At 36.4% G+C, this 25,230-nt stretch overlaps 4 protein-coding genes and 1 pseudogene across 4 annotated transcripts in view; 2 read left to right on the forward strand and 3 right to left on the reverse strand.

Moving 5' to 3' along the window:
- The window catches only part of TIAM1 (TIAM Rac1 associated GEF 1), a 1,375,699-nt gene that overhangs the window by 1,002,488 nt on the left and 347,981 nt on the right, over positions 1-25,230 (forward strand). The gene's annotated exons all lie outside the window — the stretch shown is intronic.
- LOC126951725 (putative keratin-associated protein 20-4) lies at positions 8,545-8,674 on the reverse strand. The gene is given in 2 exon segments (XM_050786132.1): positions 8,545-8,638; positions 8,640-8,674. Coding segments are annotated over 2 exon segments (129 nt in total).
- LOC126951723 (keratin-associated protein 20-1) lies at positions 12,719-12,984 on the reverse strand. Its single transcript, XM_050786129.1, has one exon. It carries the CDS (start codon positions 12,952-12,954, stop codon positions 12,793-12,795), a length of 162 nt encoding a protein of 53 aa, XP_050642086.1. The 5' UTR covers positions 12,955-12,984; the 3' UTR covers positions 12,719-12,792.
- LOC126951718 (keratin-associated protein 6-1) lies at positions 15,481-16,019 on the forward strand. The gene is made up of 2 exons (XM_050786124.1): positions 15,481-15,591; positions 15,631-16,019. Exons 1-2 carry the CDS (start codon positions 15,507-15,509, stop codon positions 15,759-15,761), a joined length of 216 nt encoding a protein of 71 aa, XP_050642081.1. The 5' UTR covers positions 15,481-15,506; the 3' UTR covers positions 15,762-16,019.
- On the reverse strand, positions 23,290-23,440 carry LOC126951914 (uncharacterized; annotated as a pseudogene).

A 25,230-nucleotide genomic window follows, 5' to 3' on the forward strand; every position in this document is an offset into this window, starting at 1 on the left:
AGAGTTGACATAAGTTTATTGTTTGTGCTGATATTCAGCAAGTCATGATAACCTTCTTTGAGCTTGACCTTCTTCATCTCTTCCCTGCTACATCAACCCCTTCCACCTTTTTTTCCCTTGAGAGATTATCCTCATTTTTACATGATTAATTATTTACTACTAAAAGGCAAAAGATATCATGTGGCTTCATGAGACTATCAACAGAAAGCCAATACTTAAAATTGGATATTACCAGATTCACTGGACTTTTCCTTCCAATAAAACTTCCTTTAAAACTCTCCTTCCATTAAAACTATCCTTCCAATAGTTTTAATGTTCCTTTTTCTGACTACTTTTAAAACACCAAATATTTTCTTCATGGTTTCAAATTTATCTTCTGAAACTATTACCAGAAACTGGAAATGATGAGATTTCATTTTATTTACAAAATTGCATTTTCATGAAACCTACTGAAGCAATTCTTTAAAGGCAAATTGTACAGAAACATGTGAGCAATTGGATGAAAAACCACACATTAAAAGTAATTTGCTTTATTTTGTTAGGCAGTCTTAAGTGTACAATCCAATTTTTTCATCAGAAACATCAGAGGGTTTGGTATAGAGTATTTGTTTTCCACGTGTTCATGGCCCTAGTAACATAGGGTGAAGGACGATGGGGTACAAACTCCTCCTCACTTTCCACTTCTAGTGAATTTATCTTTCCCTCTGAGCTTACCCTGGGAAAGATTTGAATAGTACCATTTGGACAGGATAAAATAATTTGGGCACTGGGGCTCTGGAACGAGATAAATGTGTGAACATCTTAATAGTCATGTTTTCACACGTGTTTTTAATTTTAAAAGTATGGAAATCATATAAAACCTTAACAAAAGTTTATAAACATTATCAATTAATTAATTAATTTTTCATTCATTTATTTAAAAAACCCCACAAAACCTAAAATCCTTACTGTGGCTGGGGACTCTCCTCAGTACTGAACCATGTGAATTCTGTCAATGGTATTGTGCCCTGACTAGTGTTTAATTTCTCTCTTGTAAGATAGCCTAGGATATGTGTAGAATGCCATTTGAGAAAATTGCTTTATCCCAGAAGGAAAGATAGATTACAATAATTTATAAGCTGAGAAAAAGGGGCATGATTTCTAATACTTTAGGGCAAATCACAAATGTCCTTAATACCATAACCTTGTTTAAGAAATTCATATAAATTTGCGACTTTGAAAGAGTTGCTTGGGCACACATATTGTTTTTAAAGAATAATGTCTGCAACATGAGACATATTGATATTTCAAAGTTGCTGTACCTCTGTCAATCATTTGAGCAGAAGCTTATAATTTCAAATAAAGGTCACAATAATATATAATGTTAAAAGGAATCCTAAAGGGAATGATGTAGAATTAATATAACTCTGATATTTTTTCTTTAAGTAGAGTCTGAGGGAAAGCTGTATTCAATATAAAAGTAAGTTTGTATGTATATCTTCAAAACAGAAATTGGAAACATAAAACTCAAAACCACTGTTCCCAGAAAGCAGTGATCTAATTTTGTATGGTTGATGTGCTGATATGGTAAACGGTGATACTTTCCAGAGATTCTCAAAGACAAAAATGATGTTCAGACCCACTTTGTGTGTGATGATTAGATATGGGATGTGGCTTAAATATATATGCTAGGAAATAGAAGGGGATCATTTAGAATAATGTGAAATGAAAATTCCAAATACAGCCACAGTCCTAAATATTTAAATGTGGTGTACAAGAAAGCAGCCAAAGACTAAGGTACATAGAATACAGTGGTTAGAAATAGGGGTGCTGTTGTGGGGGTCTATTCATTAGGCAAAAACTTAGCATATAGGCTAATATTTTATGATCAGATAGGCAAGGCTGCAGTAATGGCAGGTTCATCAAAAGCAAGTTTCATTTAGAAATAACTAATTTTAAGCCTTTGAATTTTTAGTTTCTCAGCATGTAAGCAATATTTTTGTCACAATAATACTCTGTCTCTCACACACATGTGCATGTAACAGATCTAACAAAGTAGTGTTTAAAAAGCAATATTGTAAATGCAGGAGATTTTATTGAAAACTAACACAAAAATTTTTCTCACATGAAGGATGTTGAACTAAAATGTATGTGGAACAATAATTGTAATACAGTATGAAGAGAAAACATTTCTTTTATAAAGTAAGTTATTCCAGATTATTATGTTCAATTTAGATGATGGATGTAGAATCTCTTCCCAAAGTAGCCTAAGATGAGATAATCAGTATTTTAAAAAGAGAACCAACACAGAATATGGAGTCGGGTAACACAGGGAAAGGAGTCCTGGGGTTTCTCTAGAAGTTTCTTAGCAGAATCCATAGCTTGGCCGGGTGCGGTGGCTCATGCCAGCACTTTGGGAAGCCGAGGCAGGCAGATCACGAGGTCAGAAGTTCAAGACCAGCCTGGCCAACATGGTGAAACCTCGTCTCTACTAAAAATACAAAAAAATTAGCTGGGCATGGTGGCACATTCCTGTAATCCCAGCTACTTGGGAGGCTGAGGCAAGAGAATCTCTTGAACCCAGGAGGTGGAGGTTGCAGTGAGCCGAGATCGTGCCAATGCACTCAAGCCTGGGTGACAGAGCTAGACTCCGTCTTAAAAAAAAAAAAAAAAAAAAAAAAAAAAAAAAAAGAAACGTTGATACATATTTGTTTTTCTAACCAAGTGTTATGTTAACAGAGTGATCGTTCCACAGAGAATGGATAGTCTATGGCAGAACTTTTTGCTTTTCTCTGTCACAGTATGTCAAATTTATTTGCACCAACCTGGGGTTCCTCTTTCAACAGTACAAATAAGAGTCTGGAGAATCCTCCAGCCATTCTCCCACTTGGTTCCTGATGTAATTTGGATATTTGTCCCTGTCAAAATCTCCTGCTGAATTATAATCCCCAATGCTTGAGCTGGGGACTCATGGGAAATATTTGGATCATGAGGGCTGATGTGTCATGACTTGGTGCTGTCTTCATGATAGTGAGTTCTTGCAGAGTCTGGTCATTTAAAAGTGTGCAGCACCTTCCCCTCATTCTCTCACTTGCTTCCATTCTTGTCACATGATGTGCCTGCTCCCTCTTTGCCTTCCACCATGACTGGAAGCTTCCTGAGGCCTCTCTAGAAGTTGATGCTGCTATGCTTCCTATACCCTGTATAGCCTGCAGAACCATAAACCAATTAAACCTCTTTTCTTATAAATTACACAGCCTCAGGTATTTATTTATAGCAATTCAAAAATGCCTTAACACAGAAAATTGGTGCTGAGGAGTGGGGCATTGCTATAAAGATACCTGAAAATGTGGACGCATCTTTGAAACTCAGGATAAGAGGTAGGGGGTGGAAGAATTTGAAGAGCTCAGAAGAAGAAAGGAAGATAAGACAAGGTTTGGAACTTCTTAGAGAATCATTAAATGGCTGTGACGAAAATTCTGATAGTGATATGAATAGTGAAGGCCAGGCTGATGAGGTCTCAGATGGATATGAGGAAATTATTGGGAACTGGAGCAAAGGTCACACATGTTATGCCTTAGCAAAGAACTTGGCTGCACTCTGTTCATGCCCTAGGGATCTGTGGAAGTTTTCACTTGAGACTAGTGACCTAGGGTATCTGGCAAAAAATTTCTAAGCAACAAGGCATACAAGCTGTTGTCTTGGCTGCTCCTAACAGTCTTAAGTTCAGATGCAGGAACAAATAAATGACTTACAGTTGGAATTTATATTTAAACAGGAAGCAGAGCACAAAAGTTTGGAAAAGTTGCAGCCTGGTTATGTGTCAAAGAAAGAAAAAGGTTTTTCTGGAGAGGAATTCAAGCAGACTGTGGAGTAACCACTTGCTAGAGATATTTGTATAATTACAAAGAAGCCAAGTGCTAATAGCCAAGACAATGAGGAAAAGGCCTCAAAAATATTTCAGAGACCTTCACGGCAGCCCCTCCCATCACAGGCCCAGAAGCCTAGCAGGAAAGAATAGTTTCCTGGACCAGGCCCAGGGCCCTGCTGCTCCTGTGCAGCCTTAGGACAATGCTCTCCACATATCTGCTATTCTAACTCCAGCCTTGGTTCAAAGGGGCTCAGGTATAGTTCAGGCTGCTGCTCTGGATGGTGCAAGCCATAAACCTTGGTGGCTTCCAATGGTGTTAAGCCTGCTGGTTCACAGAGTGCAAGAGTGGTGGATTCTTGGTAACCTCTGCCTAGATTTCAGAGGATGTATGAAAAAGCCTGGGTGTCCAGGCAGAAGCCTGCTACAGCATGGAGCCCCCACAGAGACACTCTAGTAGGGCAGTGTGGAGGGGAAATATGGGGTTGGAGGCCTCACACAGAGTCCCCACTGGGGCACTGCCTAATAGAGCTGTGAAAAGGCCATCTCCCTCCAGACTGGAGAATGGTAGATTCACCTGTGGATGTTACTCTGTGCCTAGGAAAGCTATAAGAACTCTGCAACAACCTATGAGAGCAGCTACCAGGACTGCACCCTGCAAAGCCACAGGGGTGGAGTTGTCCAAGGCCTTGGTAGCCCACCCCTTGCACCAGTGTGCCCTGGATGCAGGATATGGAGTCAAAGGAGATCATTTTGGATTTTTAAGATTTAATTACTACCCTGCTGAGTTTCAAAGTTGCATGCGGCCTGTAGCCCATTTCTTTTGACCAATTTCTCCCTTTTGAAATGGGAATGTTTACTCAATGCCTATACCCCCATTGTATCTTGGAAGCAGATAACTTTTTAAAAATTTTACATGCTCATAGGCGCAAGGGATTTGCCTTGTCTCAGATGAGACTTTGGAGTTAAGACTTAGAGGGTCTGTTGGGAAGACATAATTATATTTTGCAATGTGAGAAGGATATGAGATTTGGGGGATGCCAGGGATGGAATGATGTGGTTTGGCTATGTGTTCCTACCCAAATCTCATATTGAATTGTAATACCCATTGCTGGAGGTGGGGCCTGGTGGGAGGTGTCTGGATCACGAAGGCAGATTCCTTATAGTTTGGTGCTGTCTTTGTGATGGTATGATAGCGAGTGCTCATGAGAGCTGGTCATTTGAAAGCATCTGGCACCTCTCTGCTCTGCATTTGCTCCTGCTTTTGACACATGATGTGCCTGCTCCCCCTTCACCTTTTGCCAAGATTGGAAGCTTCCTGAGGCACCCCCCAGAAACAACAGATGCCACTGTGCTTCCTGTACAGCCTGCAGAACCATGAGATGACGAAACCCTTTTCTTACAAGTTATGCAGTCTTAGATATTTCTTTGTAGCAATGCAAAAATGGCCTAACACAGTTCCTAATGTCTACAGTTTTCCTGGTGATCTGGTGTGTTGGGAAAGCTGGTCACTTGCGTGCAGTCTTTTGATTCCCACTTAACCCTGTAAAAATGGGTCTGAGCTGATATCGCACCACTGCACTCCAACCTGGGAAACAGAGAGAGATTCCAACTAAAAAAAACAAAAAACAAAAAACAAAAAAACCAATGTAATTAGCGCCAGGTTTATAATCTTGTGTGGGGATATATTCCCTGTTTCAAGCTCAGTGTGTGCCTAAGGTAGTAAGTCAATGGCTCTCAGGCAAGACATGCTCTAGCTTTCAGTATCTCAGGCTCCATGGGTGATGAGGAGGGGTCCTTTTACCATGGCTCCAGAGGGGTGTGCATAGTCTCATTGTCTTGTGTGGCAACCTGGGGACCCGCTAGCTGTGAGGGATGGGCACATGCTGTTGGAGCTGATCTCACCTTGTCTCTTCTGATGTGAGTAAAAGCGTTGCTCCATCCTGTGCTTGATGCTGTTGTGGTTCCCTTGGCAACTCTGATACCAAAATGCGGTGGGTAGAAGTGTTTGGACTTTTATTGCTAGTACTGGCACTGTGATGAGCTTTGCTATCCTCGAGGTAGTGGGAACCCTGCCCAGGTATTGAAAACCTGGCACAGTGTTGTACACACCATGGAGTGAAGTATTTGCGTAAAGCAGTTGAAAATGGACACAAGGAACACATAATTACAGAGTTTCAAATTTTGTTCAGAAGGCAACTGGATGAAGCAGGTGCCTAATGCAGAGAGCGAACACTTCTCTCTTTTTTCCTTTTCTTTCCAGACACAGTCTCACTCTGTTGCCCAGGTTGGAGTGCAGTGGCACGATGTCGGCTCACTGCAACCTCCGCCTCTCAGATTCAAGCGATTCTCCTGCCTTAGCCTACCAGAGTACGTGGGATTACAGGTGTGGACCACCATGCCCTGCTAAGTTTTGTATTTTTAGTAGAGATGGGGTTGCACCATGTTGGCCAGGCTGGTCTCCAACTCCTGAGCTCAGGTGATCTGCCTGACTCAGCCTCCCAAAGTGCTGGGATTACAGGCATCAGCCACTACTCGCAGCCCATAGAACATCTCTCTAATGAAAGAGCTTAGATTCTGTCTAAGAAGAAGCTATGAGTCAGATTAGGCTTTACAATGAACAGCATTTGAAGTACTTCTCACTGACAGGCTGGATAGCGGATGTAGGAAGCAAAAGAGGTGGATTTGAAAAAAGCGAATAGGAGGGGACACAATGATGTGTCTAGTTGACTGAAACATAGCTACACAATGATATTCACGTGGAATTGCTTGAAGGATAGCATAGCTAAATATGGCTGAAGTAATACATATATACATCATGTATTAAGCAGTTATTGTATTCCAGTTGGAAGAAATGGTTTTGATCTGCTTAACTGAATGGTCAAACAGGGATGCATATAATTTGTGCATATGATTCACAGTCATAATATAGATGAGTGGGACACTGGGAATGTCCATATTTCCTCTTATGCAAAAGCTATTCTCTATCCTGAGTACTCCACACAGAGCATACAGACTGCCAATATTCTCTGAGCAAAATAACGTTACTTGTATCTCAAGACTCATTATAGTTCATTTCTACTTCCACATTCTGCTATAAAAAATAAGAAATTCTAGCAAGACATGAAATTTTCAACATGATTCATTGTCATTAATTTATTCATTCAAATATTTATTGATTTAATGATGAATAGGCAACTATTCTAGCTGCAGGGCTATGATCCTTTGTCAATGAGAGTGTGTGGAATAATGTGTTTTTTATTATTCATCATTTGATAATGTGTCAGTTAGGCAAGAGACTTTGAGAAAAATCCACTGTATCAGATAAAACACTGGAGGAGGATATTTTTAATCAGTTGTTGATGTGGTGAAATAGGGCTTCTTAAAATGTGGGAAAAAATACATTTCCCACATCATGCCATTAAAAGTTTTAAAAATAATGAATACTTTTCTTTGAACTATCTGAAATGCTTGCATCATGTGTGTTGATGTTTAAGAATATTGTGTGACTCATACATAGGATGTTGAGAAACATTGCTCGTCACTGATGTTTTATGAATTGGAGATTCCTATTCCTTATTATGTTGGCTTGGAGAAGAAAGCTACAATAATTAAGGCCAGGTGCTGTGGCTCATGCCTGTAATCCCAGCACTTTGGGAGGCCAAGGTAGGAGGATCACCTGAGGTCCGGAGTTCAAGACTAGCCTGGCCAACATGGTAAAACCCAGTCTCTACTAAAAATACAAAAAATTAGCTGGCTACTTGGGAGGCTGAGGCAGGAGGATTGCTTGAACCTAGGAGGTGAAGATTGCAGTGAGCTGACATCGCCTCCAGCCTGGACAACAAGAGCGAAACCCTGTCTCGGGGGAAAAAAAAAAAAAGCTAGAATAATTCAGAAAAGCAGTTTTGTTTTCTTTAAATTAGAAATTGGATGAACAAGGTTAATATATCCCAATGTAAGTGAAAGGCAGACCTGAGATACGTGTTGTCCTCTTTTGCTATAGAACTGAGAGGAGCAGCAAGAAGTGTGGAAAGCAGAATGGACAATTTCTATCCACCGGAAGGCACAGATCTGAATGATACAACCTAGCTGTGGGATTTTAGAAAGATAGCCCTAGCATATGTTAACAGGAAATGGGACTATTATTGTGTGAAATGACATTTAGCTTGCTTATGTATAGTAATAATGCTGCCTGTAGGTACATTTGAAAGTAGCTTTTATACCCACGTTATTATAATGGACTGATGGTTATATTCTTATCTCTTTTGAAACAGTGTCATCTCAGAATAGCATGAAAGGCAGTGCCCAAAAGCAGTTTCTCACAGTTCTATACAAATTAATGTGAATAAAGTAGAACCATCTTGAATATGAGAAAACAATCCATTAAAATAGAACTCAAACATTTTTCATATGAAAGATACTGATTGAAAATATAAAAGAAATTTATCGGTAGCACAATATTAAAGACAAAACTTATCTATAATTTTTGGCACATTTTTGACTTTTTTCATAAATTCAGAAGCATGACAGGTTTGAACTTTGTGTTCTTCAGGTTCACCGGGATGAGCTATCAGAGTTTGTATAGCAAATATAATTACTTACGTGAAAAATTATAGAAACAGAATCAGGAAATCAAGGTGGAGGAGTACAGTAGACTGAACTGCTCTGGGTGTTCCTCAGTGGAATCCATGGTGTCATTACCTGGCAGAGTAAGATGGGTGGCAGCCATGTCTGCACCGGCCTTATTCACCCACAGACACAGTGCTTCCCATAGCCACAGCCACAGCTGTAGCCCAGGTCACCAGAAAGATGGCTGTAATAGGACATGGTGTTCAGAAGTGAATGTTTCAGTTGTGGATCAGGGATTATTTTTCTCAATTTGAATATTACCATCTGCAAATGAAATTTTATACACCTTCAATAGTGTATGAGGCAGTTTGGTTTCATATTTCAGAGAAAGCTGCATAATAAAACTTGACAAAATTTATTTCAGTAAGTACAGATATCCTTATAAAAATGTAACTATTTTGTCTGAACTCAATAATAGTATTACATGCCCTTAATTAGAAGATGCTTCCTGTGTCTTGGGGATCTTCTCACTCTTTTTTTATTAAAGTCTAAACTCACGTTCCTTAAAATGTTAACAATATGCAAGCCCTTTGATCCAATTTTTTTTCTTTACTTGTAATGATTTCTACTGGCTAGTTAAATATGCAATCAGAAACTGGAAGTATATTTAGTTGAGTGAGGAAGTGACACAAGTGGAAAGTTATCTGAAGTAAAATATCTTGTAAATTACACAATTTATTTCCTTCGGGTAAACAACTTTTCATCCCAAATAATATTTTCTATTGATTATTAACAGTGAACTGACCACATTTACAATAAAATGCTAACATAAAGTCACATATGTATTTGTTTTTTATCTGGAGAGTTTTATTTATTTGTTAGCATGACTTTGTTTCTGTGTGAGATCGCTGTAAACATTTATTTAGGAATCGAAGTAATGGTGTGAGATCTCCCACATCTCACCTCTCGGGTTCCCATATTTTCACATTTGTTTTGATGTTGTCTTTGGACTTCTCCAGGAAAGTGTTTTTGAGACGGTGGAAAATAAATATGTGAAATAGGGTAGTGGATCCACATAGCAGCCACCTGGGGGAATAAAGAATATTTGTTGTAAACAAATAAGGACACACATCTAAGGACTAAGATGAGTGCTAAGTACACACATCTAAGTAAACGCACATCTGAGTACTAAGCTTGACCTAGAGGACTTCCTGCTCCAACTTTTAGCTTAAACATTTAAATTTAATAGTTTGGTGCTTTTTCTGACAAACTTAAAACCAGTAGATGTTGTTATTTTAAAAAAATGAAACATGGAGTGCATCTCTTATTGCCTAAACAAGATCACGCACTAAAACACAGTAACAAGCAAGTGGACATACATAAATATATATGCACATTTTAAAAGATGCTTATATATTAAAAAGAATTTTATTATGATGTTTTGATATAACTGACCTGAGATGCTCATTATAGTACTATGCTGGTTACCAATATTGTTTGCCAAACTTGATGGACTCTAGCGGTAATAAAGATGAACAGTTGCTTTGTTATCACTATTCTCCCCTTCTTTGAATATAATAGTTGTTTTTTTTTTTTATGCTGGGAATGATCAACTTAGGAAAAAAATCCTCTAAATTTCCCAAGCTTCTTTGAAACCCACTCTAGTCATGTGATGTCTAAATTTCCCAAGCTTCTTTGAAACCCACTCTAGTCATGTGATGAAGTTCTGAACAATGCATAAAATTTGAGGTATTATATGATGGCTATGGATCCTTCCTTAAGATTCAAGTTGCATGGAGTCTACCATCTTCTTTGTGTATTTCTTGGTCTTCTTCCTTAGGACATAAATGCCACCATCTTTGACTATGAAGATGAAGGTCACATCTTATGTATGATGAAGCAATGCTTTAGAATGAGTCTGGGTCACTGAGGACTAGAACCCAGTGAGAGATGACTTAGATCCAGACTCTGATTATGTGAGAGAGAAACACATTCTTAAAATGTATACTATATCTATCACTTGCAATAAATTCTACTCCTAACCAATAAAACAATATAGAAAAAGGAATGGAAAAATTCTACTAGGAACCAAACTTTAGACAGTGTTTCCCCTTAAAAATTAAATATATCCCTGGGAACGATGGCAGCAAATATAAGAAAAGAAAGCCATGGGCTATATTATTCTCTTTGAAAAGAACCTCATTTATTCTATACACATTAATTGCCTCTAGAAAGTGAATTTTAAGTGGGATTAGTCACTTGAGTTCTTATATTTGAGGTATTGATGACTTCGCCACCTTTCTTTTAAAATCGTTGTTAGAATATGTATCTATTATTTGACTATACTTTTTAAAACCAGTACACAGAGAGTCAGAGCATAGTGTTATTTCCTAATTAAATAACTCACATATTTGAGGATTTAAACCAAAATATTTCAGGCATGCTACTGCCTCGAGTAACCTACCTCCAAGAAATAATGGTGGATAGGATTAGTTTCTTTGGAGTAATGATTTTCAAACTCTTCGATCATAAAAAAAATTTACTGAGGATCTTGAAAAGCCTTTGTTTATGTGTTATGTTTACTGATATTCACCTTCTTTTAAAATTAAAATTGATGATTTTAAAATATGAGTTAATTCATTTCAAAATAAGTAATAATTTCATATTTTTAGAAACATGTTTTTTAAACCAAAAACTTCTTAGGAGTGGTAGAATGTTTTCCATGTTTTGTCAATCTCTTTAATGTCTGGCTTAATGGAAGACAGCTGCTTATATCTGATTTTGCATTTAGTCTGTGGTGATAGCATGCATATAGCTGGAAAATTCCACTGTTCATTCATGAATGTATGGCAGTAAAAATGAAAAATGTATTATGAAAATAATTTTGCCTTTATTGAGACCTCAAAAGGGTCTTTGGTTCCCACACATGTCCCTAGACCACACCTTGAGAAACTTTGGTCGAGAGCAGTGATCTTCAAACTGTGAGATGAGAAAACCATACTGTAAATATTTTAAACCTGCATTTCCAATTTCAGTTCAACCATTTATAAATTTTATACCTGTGTTAATTACTAATAATCATTAACAATAACACATATACAATATTTATAATGGTAAATATATTATTTTTGGTATGTTTTGATATTTTAGAAAATTTTGGTTTAAGAACTGGCAATGCATAGATTTGGAGTTCTGGTTTCAAATTCATTTTATTCTAATTACTGGAAAAGATATATTGTTTGCTGTATTCATTAAATCATGATACAAACTTTTAATCCCATTATCTAGTTGTATAATTTGTTTTTTAAATTTCCCTAATAAATATAGTTTCCTTAATGTCAATAGTTTATTTTTACAGATTAACTGAGAAGTTTGATTTTCATACAATGTGGTCAAAACTCGCTGAAACTCTTTCATTTGGAAAAATGAAAGACCAATTAGAATATTCTGTTACCAAGTACAAATAGTACACAAATACCAGAGTTTTATAAAGTATACAACTAGATAAAATTTAGTAATGTTACAACAGAAACAATCTTGAATATTCATGAAAAAATGCTCTCTCCCAATATAGCAGCATGCCTTGAATACTTTAGGAGCTGTTGCATGAATGCAATGAAATATGAAATGAACTTCATTATCAAAATCTCCTATCATAAACAGATTTCCTATAAAGACATCCAGGTTCCCAGATATGGCACAGCACTTCCTGTATACCATTCCACACTGGATATAAGATCTATATCAACAACATCAGGCAACTGAGAGGCTTCATAGTAATGAAGCTACCAGAAGGCAGACAACTTGGAAAACTAATGGAAGCCACAACTTAAAATGCATGTGTGTTTCTATGTGCTCTGGAGAAACAAGGACAGACAGTCAGCAGTATGCAGCCACCAGACTTAGGTGTGTAGCTTGTCAAGCTAGAAGTAGAATTTGAAAGGAAAGCAATCAACTATGTCCCTATGGAAACTCAGTTTTAAACAGTATGAGATATATAGAGAGGGACAAAAAATAGGAAAATGAAATGAGATGTAGTGTCAACCCCTTGGGATAGTAATTATGCATAGGTTTCCATCTTACCATCATCCACATGCAAAGTTGACAATGCACATAATAAATGTGAAAACACACTATATTTGCAAACAGACTAAATTTATTTAAAGGACTTAATCAAAGGGAAAATTTAATTCCATTTTAAAACATGTTCTTTATCATCCTGCACAACAGAACCAGAGAAAGATAACATCTGTAGTTCTTTGATAATAGCCTAGATTTAGGTTTCTGTTAATTTGAAGACACAGGATCAGATGAACAAGAGCAGCCTGAGAATCCAAATTTCACAAGCAGACAAATCTGGTGAGCTCTAGAATTGTTCAGTAGAAACCATATGACCAGTATCTTCCATAACAAGATGGGTGGCAGCAGCCATTTCCGTAGCCTCTATAGCCACGATAGCCACAGCCATAGCCACAGCCATAGCCACAGCCAAGTCCACCATACCCATAGCCACCATAGTAGTTAGTATAGTCAATCATGGTGTCAGAAATGGATGGTTCATGTGTAGAAGAGGATGTTCTTGAATTTGAACATCTCCATCTTCACAGATCTTTTATACTTCCTCAGTAGTAGGTGTGGCAAATCACAGGCAATGATGCTCTTATTATGAATTATTTTGGGTTGACCACTAACACCACCAAGGCAACACTCTCATAAATCTCTTATTTCATTAGGCATAGTGAAGCCTTCATAGCTAGGATTCCTCTATTGTTGTGTTAATATTTTCACTATCAAAGAATGTGATTTGAATGATAGATATTTTTTTTTACCTGGTTTTAAAATCCTTTTATCCTGAGAGCACATACTAAAATTTCATGATGAAAGTCTATGAAATAGTAGAAACTATGCAAATCTCATCTGATTCAAATTGGTTTTGGTTTGTTAATTCCCTCATATTCATCTACCAGTTGCAGTTGAAGAAGTCTGTCTGCATGGCTTTGGGGGGATAGATGTGCCTAAGGGGCAAGTCTTTCGAGTATGAGATCTGTAATATTGCCCAATATTTCTTTAGAGATAGAACAGTTTATCTCACTTTAAATACACAATTCGGGTAACAGTTTTACAAGATACAACTTTACAAATGTACAAATACACTTTATTTTACTGTTATACCAAATTCTATCTTGATTCATTATTTCCACTAAATGGCAAAACATTTATTCTTGTCCCTTCCAGGTAAACTCAACAAAATTCAATCACTTTCTGGTTGTCAGTATTAAAATACAACTGCCATAAAGACATTACCATTCCTCATTCTCTGCCCGAAATGCATATCGATGTGCAGAGGTATGCTGTTTGTTTTGAGGAGTACCATACCTGTTCTGCACTGACACCTGTGGATGGCATAACACATTTTGCCATTTTCCATTGCCATAAAAATAAAACTCTGTTCAATCCATTACCTGGCATGAAGTGTTACATCCTTGGGGCTCTACAGCCAGAACAGTCTTTGGTTGTAGTAAAGAAATCAATGAGTCTCCACTCAGATCCACCTTGGTGAGAACCAGTCATCTCCACCTGCTTGTGCTATGTTTTTTGGGGAACTCGGTAGGACTTGCCCCTTCTCAGTAAAACCAGGATGTGACTTTCTCTATTTTTAGATGTACATCCTCAATGCAGAGCTTCTCTTCCCTTCAGCTTCAAGGACATAATGCCCCTAAATGAGAACTTAAGCATGCCTGAGTTCTCTTATTCAGTTGATCAATTCTCTACTGAAGCTTCTATCCAGAAAAACAGGGATGGGATGAAATAAGTAAAGACAGCAAAATTTATTCTAGTATTCTGGTTCCTACTATGAACCAAACACTATTCTAAGTGTCTGATATGTATCAAAAGATTTGAGTCTCAAAATTTCCTTGTGGGGTTGGTATCATTATTACAATCCCATTTGCAGATGTGGCAGCTGAAGCATGTAGTTAACAGTGGTCAGACAGCTATGGATAGTAGAGGCAAAATTTGAGCCTGGAAAACTTATTGCAGATATCTTACTCTTATTTACTATATTCAACTCACTCTTATAAAGTCATCTTACTAAGAATATAAGTCTAGAGGGCTATTTGACTTAATCATTCATTTCAGCTCAGATTTTCACTGCTTTGAAAAAAAGATTAGGCTATAGTAACATGTTCCTCATAGTCTCATATTTTGCCAAAGACTTCTTGTTCGATGGTGGAAATATACTAGTTTGCATGAAAAGATACTTCTGCCAGTGTTATTGTCTTAAATATGAAAATACCTATACTCACGTTTGAGCCAGAACACAAATATGACAAATGTCTTCAAATTTCAGGAAAATTTTTACAAAAATACAATTTTATAAATACAATGAAATCCCATTGATTACAAATTTGCAACTACGGGAAGAACTGTTGTTTTAAAACAGAGTCACAAAAGAAAATATTGATGTGAGAAAAAAAAAGTATAGTTTTCTCATGCCTGGTATTTCAGAATTTCAAACTATTGGCTTTGTGTCAACAGTCTCTGGAAGCTGAGTGATGCTTTTTGGCTTTTAATAGAAAATCATCTCTCATGTGAAAATGAGAAGAATTCCTAAAGGAAAACAATGGGTTTGGAGCAGCAGGAAAGAGATAGAGAAACTCAAGCTCAAGGGAGATTACCATGACCTGTTGAATATCAACAAAAATAAGGCAAAATTATTGGTTGTTTAGAACAGGTCAGTTTGTTTAGTAAAATGCTATTTCTTGCCATAAAGGCTAGTTGGAAAATGGTAATTTGAATGTCTGGTGTGAGTAGAGTTTTAAAGATCAGATAGTTGATGCTCATTAAAGCTATGCACAAATGTTTCAGATGTGGCTAAACAATAGAAAATGTTCTAAATGCCACAAGGCCACGAATGAAAACCAAAAGTCAACAAATTACTCATGCTGGTCCTTCAAATTAGCCAATGGCATGACTTGTGTGTGGTTCCCACCCACAATGAGGCATATAAAAGGCCCTGTGCAGGGGAAGTGTTCATACTGAAGTCACCTACACTTCCGCCTACCCAAGGACAACTTCCACAACCAACACCATGTGTAGCAGCTACTACGGAAACTACTATGGCACCCGCGGCTATGGGTGCTGTGGCTATGGAGGCCTTGGCTGTGGCTACGGAGGCCTGGGCTGTGGTTATGGCTCCTGCTGTGGCTATGGAGGCCTGGGCTGTGGCTATGGCTCCTGCTGTGGCTGTGGCTTCCGCAGACTGGGCTGTGGCTACGGCTATGGCTCCCGTTCCCTCTGTGGCTGTGGCCATGGATGCGGCTCTGGCTCTGGCTACTATTATTGAGGATGCCATGGGAGACTCTCACCCTCTATCCTGTGATATTGAGATTCACGAATTCTGAAGCCCATATGTTCTGAGATTTTCCCTTGAGTGATGATATCCTGCAAGAGAAGTCTAATATGGTCTGTTGTTGAGCTACCATCTAACCTACAAATATCTTGAATTTTCATCATGAAATGGGATAAGGTGAAATTCACCAGTCAGTTCTCCTTTCACCAGAATGATGGTGTCACAGCACCTGCCTTGATGACTTTTATGCTGGAGCTTTTTTCTCTGTTCACCTAATAAACACTTTTAATCCAGAAGGGAAACCTGGTGTTTATGTCAATCATTTAATATTTTAAATTTCTTACCAATAGTTTTTGTTTCGGTTTGCATGAAAGCTAACAATTAAGTTCTTTGGGAGATATTTTTTCTTACAATTTCTAGAGAGGTTTCTTTACCAATTCAAAGTTCAATTGTTTTAGAAAAGTAACCCTTTTAATAAACTTCAGTTTCGTCCTTTGCTTCTAGGGGAAGAATATATGTTGTGCTGGGTAACTCTCAACACTAAATTAAGTACATATCATTTATATGTTGGGTTATGCATTGCCTGCTGTCTGTCACATAACAAAGAAAAAAATTAATTTTGCCAAGCCTTCTTGTAAATATCTCTTAAAATAAATGAATGCTTGTTACTATATCCTTCACTTTGAATCTTCCATTTTAAAGAAACTATTTTTTAATGAGACATAACTGAAGGAATAGTTTTACAACCTAGTATACTCTAAGCTAGTAATAGGTTATAAAGCTATTTGGCCTGCATGGTGGGCCATAATAATTAAATAAAAACACTATTTCAGGTATAAACCGAGAAGCTTCAAAGTCTCACAAGGCTGCAATTCAGGATGTTAGATGGGGCTGTGGTTGTACCCAGGGCTTAGCTGGGGAAGGACCCATTTCCAAGGTCATGCCTTTGTTAGCAGAATTCAGTTCCTTGCGGTTGTGGGATTAAAGGGCTCATTTTCTTGTTGGCTCTTTGTTGCAGTGCCTTGAAGCTGTCTTTTGGAGGCTACCCTCAGCTCCAAAAGGATGCTCACAGTTCCTCGTCAAAGAGGTTTCGAAACATAATTGCTTGTTTTTTCAAAACCAGCAAGGGACTCCAGCAAGATGGGTCCTACAGTGTTATGTAACATAATCACATAAGCACACATAATCGTAAACATTCACCATATTCTATTGGCTAAAAGCAACAGGTCTCGCCCTCACTCACAGGGAGGGGCTTACACAGAGGATTGACATCTGGAGGCAGGAATCATGGGGCATGTTGATTCTTCTCACTGCAAATTCAATGCATACAGTAGTTTTCCCTTAACCATAATTTCAGTTTCCGCAGTTTCAGTTACCCAAGATCAGCCACTGTGAGAAAATATTAACATATTCTGAGAGAGAGAGAGAGAGAGAGAGAGAGAGAGAGAGAGAGAGAGATATGGAGGGGAGAGAGAAAGACCGTATTTACATAACTTGTTTTTACAGTAATTGTTATGTGTTCCTTTTATTATCAGATATTGTTGTTAATCTCATACTGTGACTATTTTGTAAATTAAACTTTATGACAGGTATGTATGCATATGGAAAAAACATACTATATATAGGCTTTGTTACTATCATGGTTTCAAGCCTTCACTGGGCATTTTGGAACTTATCCTTTCGGATAAGGGGGACTACTATACACCCTTCATAAAAGGAATTAAGAAGTTGTCCTTCATTTTAAGTGCTCTTTGACAGTTTATACAATATTGGGATTGCTTTGTCTTTAAATATTTGGTAGAAGTCTCCTCAGAAATCATCTGGGTTTGGGCTTTTTTTGTTGTTAATTTTAATTTTTATTTTTCATTTAAAAACTCTGTCCCTTAAAGTCATTTTTAAAAAAAACTTTGGTCGGGTGCAGTGGCTCACGCCTGTAATCCCAGCACTTTGGGAGGCCGAGGCGGGCAGATCATGAGGTCAGGAGATTGAGATAATCCTGGCCAAGATGGTGAAACCCCTTCTCTACTAAAAATACAAAAATTAGTTGGGTGTGATGGTGTATGCCTGTAATCCCAGCTACTTGGGAGGCTGAGGCAGGAGAATCACTTCAACCCGGGAGTCGGAGCTTGCAGTGAGCCGAGATTGCGCCACTGTACTCCAGCCTTGGGAGAGAGCGAGACTCCATGTCAAAAAAAAACAAAGCAAAAACAAATCAAAACAAAACAAAAAAAACAAAAAAAAAAACACTTTTATTTTAGGTTCAGGGTAGACATGCAGGTTTGCTACTTAGGTAAATTTGTGTCACAGGAGTTTGTTGTACAGATTATTTCATCACCCATGTAATAAGCGTAGTACCCATTAGTTATTTTTCCTGCTGCTCTCTCTCCTTCTACCTTCTGGTAGTCCCATTGTGTGCCCTCTATGTTTCCATGTGTTCTCATCCTTTAGCTCCCAGTTGTGAGTGAGAACATGTGGTGTTTGGTTTTCTGTTCCTGAGTTAGTTTGCTGAGGATAATAGCCTCCACCTCTATTCATGTCCCTGCAAAGGGCATGATCCCTTTCGTTTTTATGGTTGCATAGTATTCCACGGTGTGTGTGTACCACATTTTCTTTATCTAGTCAATCATTGATGGGCATTCATATTGATTCCATGTCTTTGCTATTGTGCATAGTGTTGTAATGAACATATCCATGCATGTGTCTTTGTAATATAATGATTTATAGTCATTTGGATATATACCCAGTAATGGGATTGCTGGGTCAAATAGTAGTTCTATCTTTAGGTCTTCTGGGAATCACTGAAGTCTTCCACAATGATTGAACTAATTTACACTCCTACCAACAGTATAAAAGCATTCCTTTTTCTCCACAACCTTGCCAGCATCTTTTTTTGACTTCTTAATATTAATAATAGCCATTCTGACTGGTGTGAGATGGTATCTCATTGTGGTTTTGATTTGCATTTCTCTAATGAACAGTAATGTTGAACTTTTTTCATATGATTGTTGGCTACATATATGTCTTTTTTGACGAGGGTCTGTTAATTTTTTTCATTAATTTTAAGGAAATGAGTCTGTTTATGATTTCTAAGTTGAAAGGTGTTCATTTTGGTCATCTTCACTTCTCCAGGGCATTAGCAATTTACGTACGTAGAGCTCTGTAAACCAGTCTCATATGGTGTTTCAAATGTCTTCTGTTTAAATGTTTATTTTCCCCTTACTGTTAATTTTGCATACGGTTTCTCAGTTTTTTCTTTGATCAAGTTAGCAGGTAGTTTATAAGTTTTGTTAATCTTTCAAATAATAGCATTTCGTGTCATTACATGTATTTTTTTCTTTTTGTACCTCATTAATATCTCCTTCTCTGTTTATTATGTTAATCTTTGTGGATTTTTCATTGACTTAATTGTCCCTTGCAAAAATATTTGAGCTAAAACACAATTCATATTATATAATTAATGAAATATAATTAATATTTCATAATATTAATTTATTTTCTTCTATTTTTACTGATAATGTGTCAGTGCTATGAATTTTTCCTAACCACTTTAAAAAATATTTCTCATAGGCTCTGTTACAGATTAAACTAACATTAATTATTGAAAATCTGTAATTATATTTGTGTACCTTCTTTCACCCAAGGATTTTTTTTTAATATAAGGCTTGTTACTTTCCAGGTTAAAGAATTTTTCTGTTCTTTGTTCTTGTTAGTAGTTATTAATATTGTTGTGTGACATCAGAGGGTACCTTTCCCATTATTTCTGTTTTATAAAATGGATTTTTTTCTGCCAGATGTTATGTATGACCTTTTTGTGGATGTTCTATGAGAACCAGAGAAAAAAGGTATATTATTTATTATCAGGGTATAAAGGTCATTATTATCAGGATATAAAGGTCAATCTGTATAAATGAGAGCTACCGTTGGAATATATTGTTTAGATCTTATCTCTGCTTATTTATTTTTCCCACTTGATCTGTCTTGTTCCAAGAGTGTTGCTTATTAGTGTGATTCTACTTATGTCTCTCAGTGGCATATATCTGGTATCTGTGTCTTCATAAAGGGGGTCTTAGGGTTATTTGGTGCATAAATATACATAAATATAATAGCTACCTTGTGATTTGCGTGTCTCTTGCTTGGTAAGTTTTCTTCTTTATCACTTTTCATGCCTTTTCCCTCATTTCTATCTATCTGATAGTGGAGTTGTTATTTTTTTTTACTGGGACATTTTTCCCAGACACCTTTGTGCATAGCTTTAATTTTGCATTTCGAAATCATTTTGTTTCAGGTGTTTATATAAAACAAATAGTTAGGCTTAGTTCAACAGCCAAATTTAAAATGTTTACTTTAATTAATTAAATTCTCATGTATTGCTCTGACTGGTATGTTTGCTCCTATTCTTTATGTTTTAATGAATACCCACAAAAATTTTTAAAAAATTAATGGTATTTTGATGGTTTAGAGTTATTTTAGTGGCTGTCCGGTTACCTTTGTGTATATACCAATTTTAATGTTCTTAGTTACCTCTTTTTAAATTTAACATATTATTATCTGACATAATAGCTTATATTAATATTAATTAACTTCCTCTCTTGTCTATAAAACAACAATTAGCTTGTTCTCTTTTCCTCTTCCATTCTTCTTCTATTATCCCTTTGTCATTTAGTTGGATTATAACTACTTTTCCATCACAAAATACATTATGTATTATTAATCCTCCCATCTAATCACTATATTTGGTAGCACATCAAATTCATATCATCACATACATACATACACATATATATTCATACCAAAACACATATATTTGTACCCCACACACTCACAGACACACATGTACGCATATATATATTCAATACTTTGCTTAACATTTCTCATTCATCCCTTGATTGGATGAGGCTCACCCTCTAGGGTGTTACTCAACATGGGTTTGTGGATGCAAAAATGTCTACTGTTTTGAATGTAGGAAACTGTTGTTCTAATCCATTGATACATGGAAAGCAGCTTTGTTAGATATAAAGACCTTGGATAAAGCTTTCTTTTATTAGGTTCTTTAAACTGCTTTTCTTTTTGTCTTTCTTTGAATGTCACTTTTGAAAATTCCTGTTAATAGCCTAATTCTTTTCCTATTGTAAATTGCGTAATTGTTTTCCTGGGAGCTTTGAATAAGTTTGTTTATCATTGAAATCTAATATTTTAATGGTATTTATATTATAATTGGTAATTCTAGATTAATATTCACTGCCCCTATTTAGGACATGTCCATAAGTAATTCAGATCAAAGAAGAAAACAAAACAAAACAAAATTAACACCCAAAGTATCATAGCTAAACCATGAAAAGTAAAGACAAGGGAAAAGATCTTGAAAGCAGCAAGAAAGGCCAGGTTCGGTGGCTCACACCTGTAATCCCAGCACTTTGGGAAGTGGAGGTGGGAGGATCTCTGAGGCCTCGAGTTTGAGACCAGCCTGTGTAAGATAGTGAGACCCCATCTCCAGTAAAATTACAAAAATTAGCCAGGCGTGGTGGTGCAGGCCTCTAGCCTCAGCTACTTGGGAGGTTGGGGCAGGAGAATTTCTTGAACCTGGGAGGTGGAGGTTGCAGTGAGAAGAGATCATGCCACTGCATTCCAGCTGGGGTGACAGAGCAAGAGCCTGTCTCAAAAACCAAACAAACAAAAAACAAAATAACCCAAAGCAACAAGAGAGACAGAGAGACATAACACATTACCATTACCTATAGGGTAACACCAATTTGAATGACCACTGATTTCTCCTCTGAAACTATGCAGTAATGAAGGAAATAGCACAATAGTTTTCGAGTGCTGAAATAAAAAACTTGCCATGAGATATTTCACACTGGCAAAATTATCCTTCAGAAATAAAGGGGCAATTAAAACAACATCAGATGCAGAAAAACTAAAATAATTTTTTATAAACAGGCATATACTAAAAGATTGTCTAGAAAAAGCTCTTGAAACAGAAAGAAAATGCTAAAGGAAGAAATCCTGAAACATCAAGAAGGTATAATTTAAAGAATAAGATTATGATTACATACAGTAGGTTATCCTCTTCCTCATAAGTTTTAGAAATCATATATGGTGAGTGAAAATTATAACACTATTTTATAGAAAAATAACATAAAAGTAGACATTGTAAAATGACCTAATTGGAAATAAAGTTTTCACATTTCACTTATAGTAGTAAGTGTTGATACCAGTAAACTCTTATAAGTTGCATGTGTATATTATACCACCCAGAGGAAGCATTAGAAAAACTGTGCAGATGTATACAATCGATGATACTATGAGTCGTTTAGGATGCTATATGTTCAAGAAAAGCATAGAAAGGCAAGAGAAGTAAACAGTGCAACAAGACTTAAAGCAAACAAATAGAAAAACAAATAAATAACACACTTAGACACAAACATAACAATACTTAACATTAAATGCTCATGTTTTAAATACAACAATCAAAAGACAGACTTGGCAGAATGGATTTAAAAAAAACACAGCATCACCCTATTTATATTGTGTTTACAAAAACTCATTTAATGTTCATTGACGTGAGTAGGCTGAAAGTAGAATAATAAAAATAGTATGCCATGCAATCATTAATAAAATAAGACAGAAGTGGCCATATTAATACCTGATACAATAGGCTTCAAACTAAAGAAAATTACAGGAATCAAAGAAAAAATATAACACAATGTATGGATTACTCAACCAGGAAAACGCAAAAATTCTAATTTTTCATGCAAAAAGTAACAGAGCCTCAAAATACATGAAGAAAAGTTGATAGAACTAAAAACAGGAATAGACAAATCCACAATTATACTTGGATATTTCAAAGCTCCTGAAAAACTAATAAAACTAGTATACAGAAAATAAGCAAAGCTCCAGATTATCTGAACAACATAGTCAATAGGGTCTATATAGAATAAATCGCCCAACAATGAGACTATATTGTATGTTACATATATAGATATTTATCAAATGGCTTTTTCCTCATTTTTGAAATGTAACTTTTGTTGGACATAAGTTTTTTCCCAGTTGACTTTTTTTTTCCTTTTAGCAATATGAATATGTCATCCTACTGCCTTCTGACGTCCATTATTTCTGATTTGACGTTAGTTGTTAATCTTATTAGGAGTTTCTTTTTTGTGACAAATAATTTTTCTCTTGGTGCTTCCAAAATTTTCTTTATGTCTTTATATTTTGACCTATTTATTATTATGTGTTTTGGTGTAGATCTCTTTGAAATTAATTTTGTGGAAGTTCATTGAGCTCTATGTTAATGTTTTATCAAATTTAGGGAGCTTATAGCCATTATGTTTTCAAATAATCCTGCTCCTTATTCTCTTTTCTTCTAGTACTGTCATTATGTGTACATTGGCACACTTAATGGTTTCCTACACTCTTTTTGAGGCTCTGTTTATTTTTTTAACCTCTATTATTCAGATTATATAATCTCTATTAACTTATTTTATGATCATTCATATATCCTTACTTCTGTCAGTTCACATCATCTCCTTTTAAATTCAGTCATTTTAGAGATTGCCAAAAATTGCCAATACTATTTCAAGTCATCACGGCAGGGTATAGGAAAAAGTTTTAGTTAGCAATAATCATGCCTGGGATAAACCTCACTGGCTTTGATACTGTCACTGCACAAAGCTTATACATCAATTCTTGAGGCTGTCCATATAATACAATTCTCATTTCAATACTTGTAATTTTCAATGGCATAATTTTCTTTTTAAAAACATAATAATTTTATTTCATCCAATAAGTCCAGAATAGTATTTTAATGTGTAATCATAATCATAATATAAAATAATGTGAAATTACTGAGATAGTTGATATCCTTTTTTTTTTTGTGAACTAAGTCTTTACACTCCAGTGTGTATTTTACACTTAGCACATCTTCATTTGTTCAACTATCATTCACGTTCCAATGGCCACATGTGGCTAGGGCCCAAAGGTGTATAGAAAGAGGAACAAATCCAATACCAGGAATTAGATATGAGGTTAAATTACTGTCTTTATAAAACTCTGTTTTCTGACAATCAAATTTTTACAAATTGCTTCTTTCCTTTGTAAATTATTTCCTCTTGCTTTCTAGCTTATGTACTATTTAAAGACACTTAAGTTTACAACCCATAACAGAAGAGAATAGAGATTGGTGAAAATGGAGATGTGACTGGCCCTATGATATTCTACATTGGCAATTAGATGATAATGGGAATATTGCCTTTGTGAAAGTTGGAGGGTATATATTGACAAATTCTAAGTTTGAACTTTTGATCCCAAATAATGCCACAATATTTTTGGACACCAAATCATCAGAAATTAGTTACTCTGACATCTTACTTTGTTTGTTTATACAAATAATTGCATTTCTATATTGTTTAGGGCACTTACAGAATATCAAACCCCTAAACACCTACAGTTGGGCATTTTAAAAAGTTTTTTCACATACAGTACATATCTTTCTTTCGTTTTTTTTTAACCTTCTACTTTTATTTTAAGTTCAGGGGCACATGTGCAAGATGTGCAGGTTTGCTACATAGGTAAACATGTGGCATGATGGTTTGCTGCACAGATCATTCCTTCGCCTAGGTGTTAAGCCTAGCGTCCATTAGTTATTCTTCCTGATGCTCTCCCTCTCCCCATGTCCCCTTCTTGGGAAGGCCCCAGTGTGTGTTGTTCCCCTCTATGTGTCCATGTGTTCTCATCATTCAGCTCCCACTGATAAGTGAGAACATGATGTGGTATTTGGTTTTCTGTTCCTGCATTAGTTTGCTGAGGATAATGACTTCCAACTCCATCCATGTCCCTGCAAAGTACGTGATCTCATTCCTTTATATGGCTACATAGCATTCCATGCTGTATATGTCCCACATTTTCTTTATCCATTCTATCATTGATGGGCATTTAGGTTGATTCCATGTCTTTCCTATTATGCATAGTGTTGCAATGAGCATACGTGTGCATGTGTCTTTATAGTAGAATGATTTATATTCCTTTAGGTATACACCCAGTAATAGGATTATTGGGTCAAATTGTAGTTCTGATTTTATGCCTTTTGGGAATCACCACACTGTCTTCCACAATGACTGAACTAATTTACACTCTCACCAACAGTGTAAAAGTTTCCTTTTTCTACAGAACCTCTCCAGCATCTGTTGTTTCTTGACTTTTTAGTAATCGCCATTCTGACTGGTGTGAGATGGTATCTCATTGTGGTTTTGATTTGCATTTCTCTAATGATCAGTGATGTTGAGCTTTTTTTCATATGTTTGTTGGCTGCATGTATGTCTTCATTTGAGAAGTGTTCGTTTATGTTCTTTGCACACTCTTTAATGAGGCTGCTTGTTTTTTTCTTGTAAATTTTTTTAAGTTCCTTGTAGATGCCAGATATTAGACCTTTGTCAAATGGATAGATTGCAAAAATTTTCTCCCATTC

This window comes from Macaca thibetana, chromosome 3, assembly GCF_024542745.1.
Source record: "Macaca thibetana thibetana isolate TM-01 chromosome 3, ASM2454274v1, whole genome shotgun sequence".
Lineage (NCBI taxonomy): Eukaryota > Metazoa > Chordata > Mammalia > Primates > Cercopithecidae > Macaca > Macaca thibetana.

What these genes read in the sequence shown, in the direction of transcription:
- LOC126951723 (XM_050786129.1), bottom strand. Translation starts at nt 12,954, where the DNA reads ATGATTGACTATACTAACTACTATGGTGGCTATGGGTATGGTGGACTT.
- LOC126951718 (XM_050786124.1), top strand. Translation starts at nt 15,507, where the DNA reads ATGTGTAGCAGCTACTACGGAAACTACTATGGCACCCGCGGCTATGGG. An exon ending in CCTTGGCTGTGGCTACGGAG is followed by an intron (nt 15,592 to 15,630) that starts GCCTGGGCTGTG and finishes GTGGCTATGGAG; the next exon opens with GCCTGGGCTGTGGCTATGGC.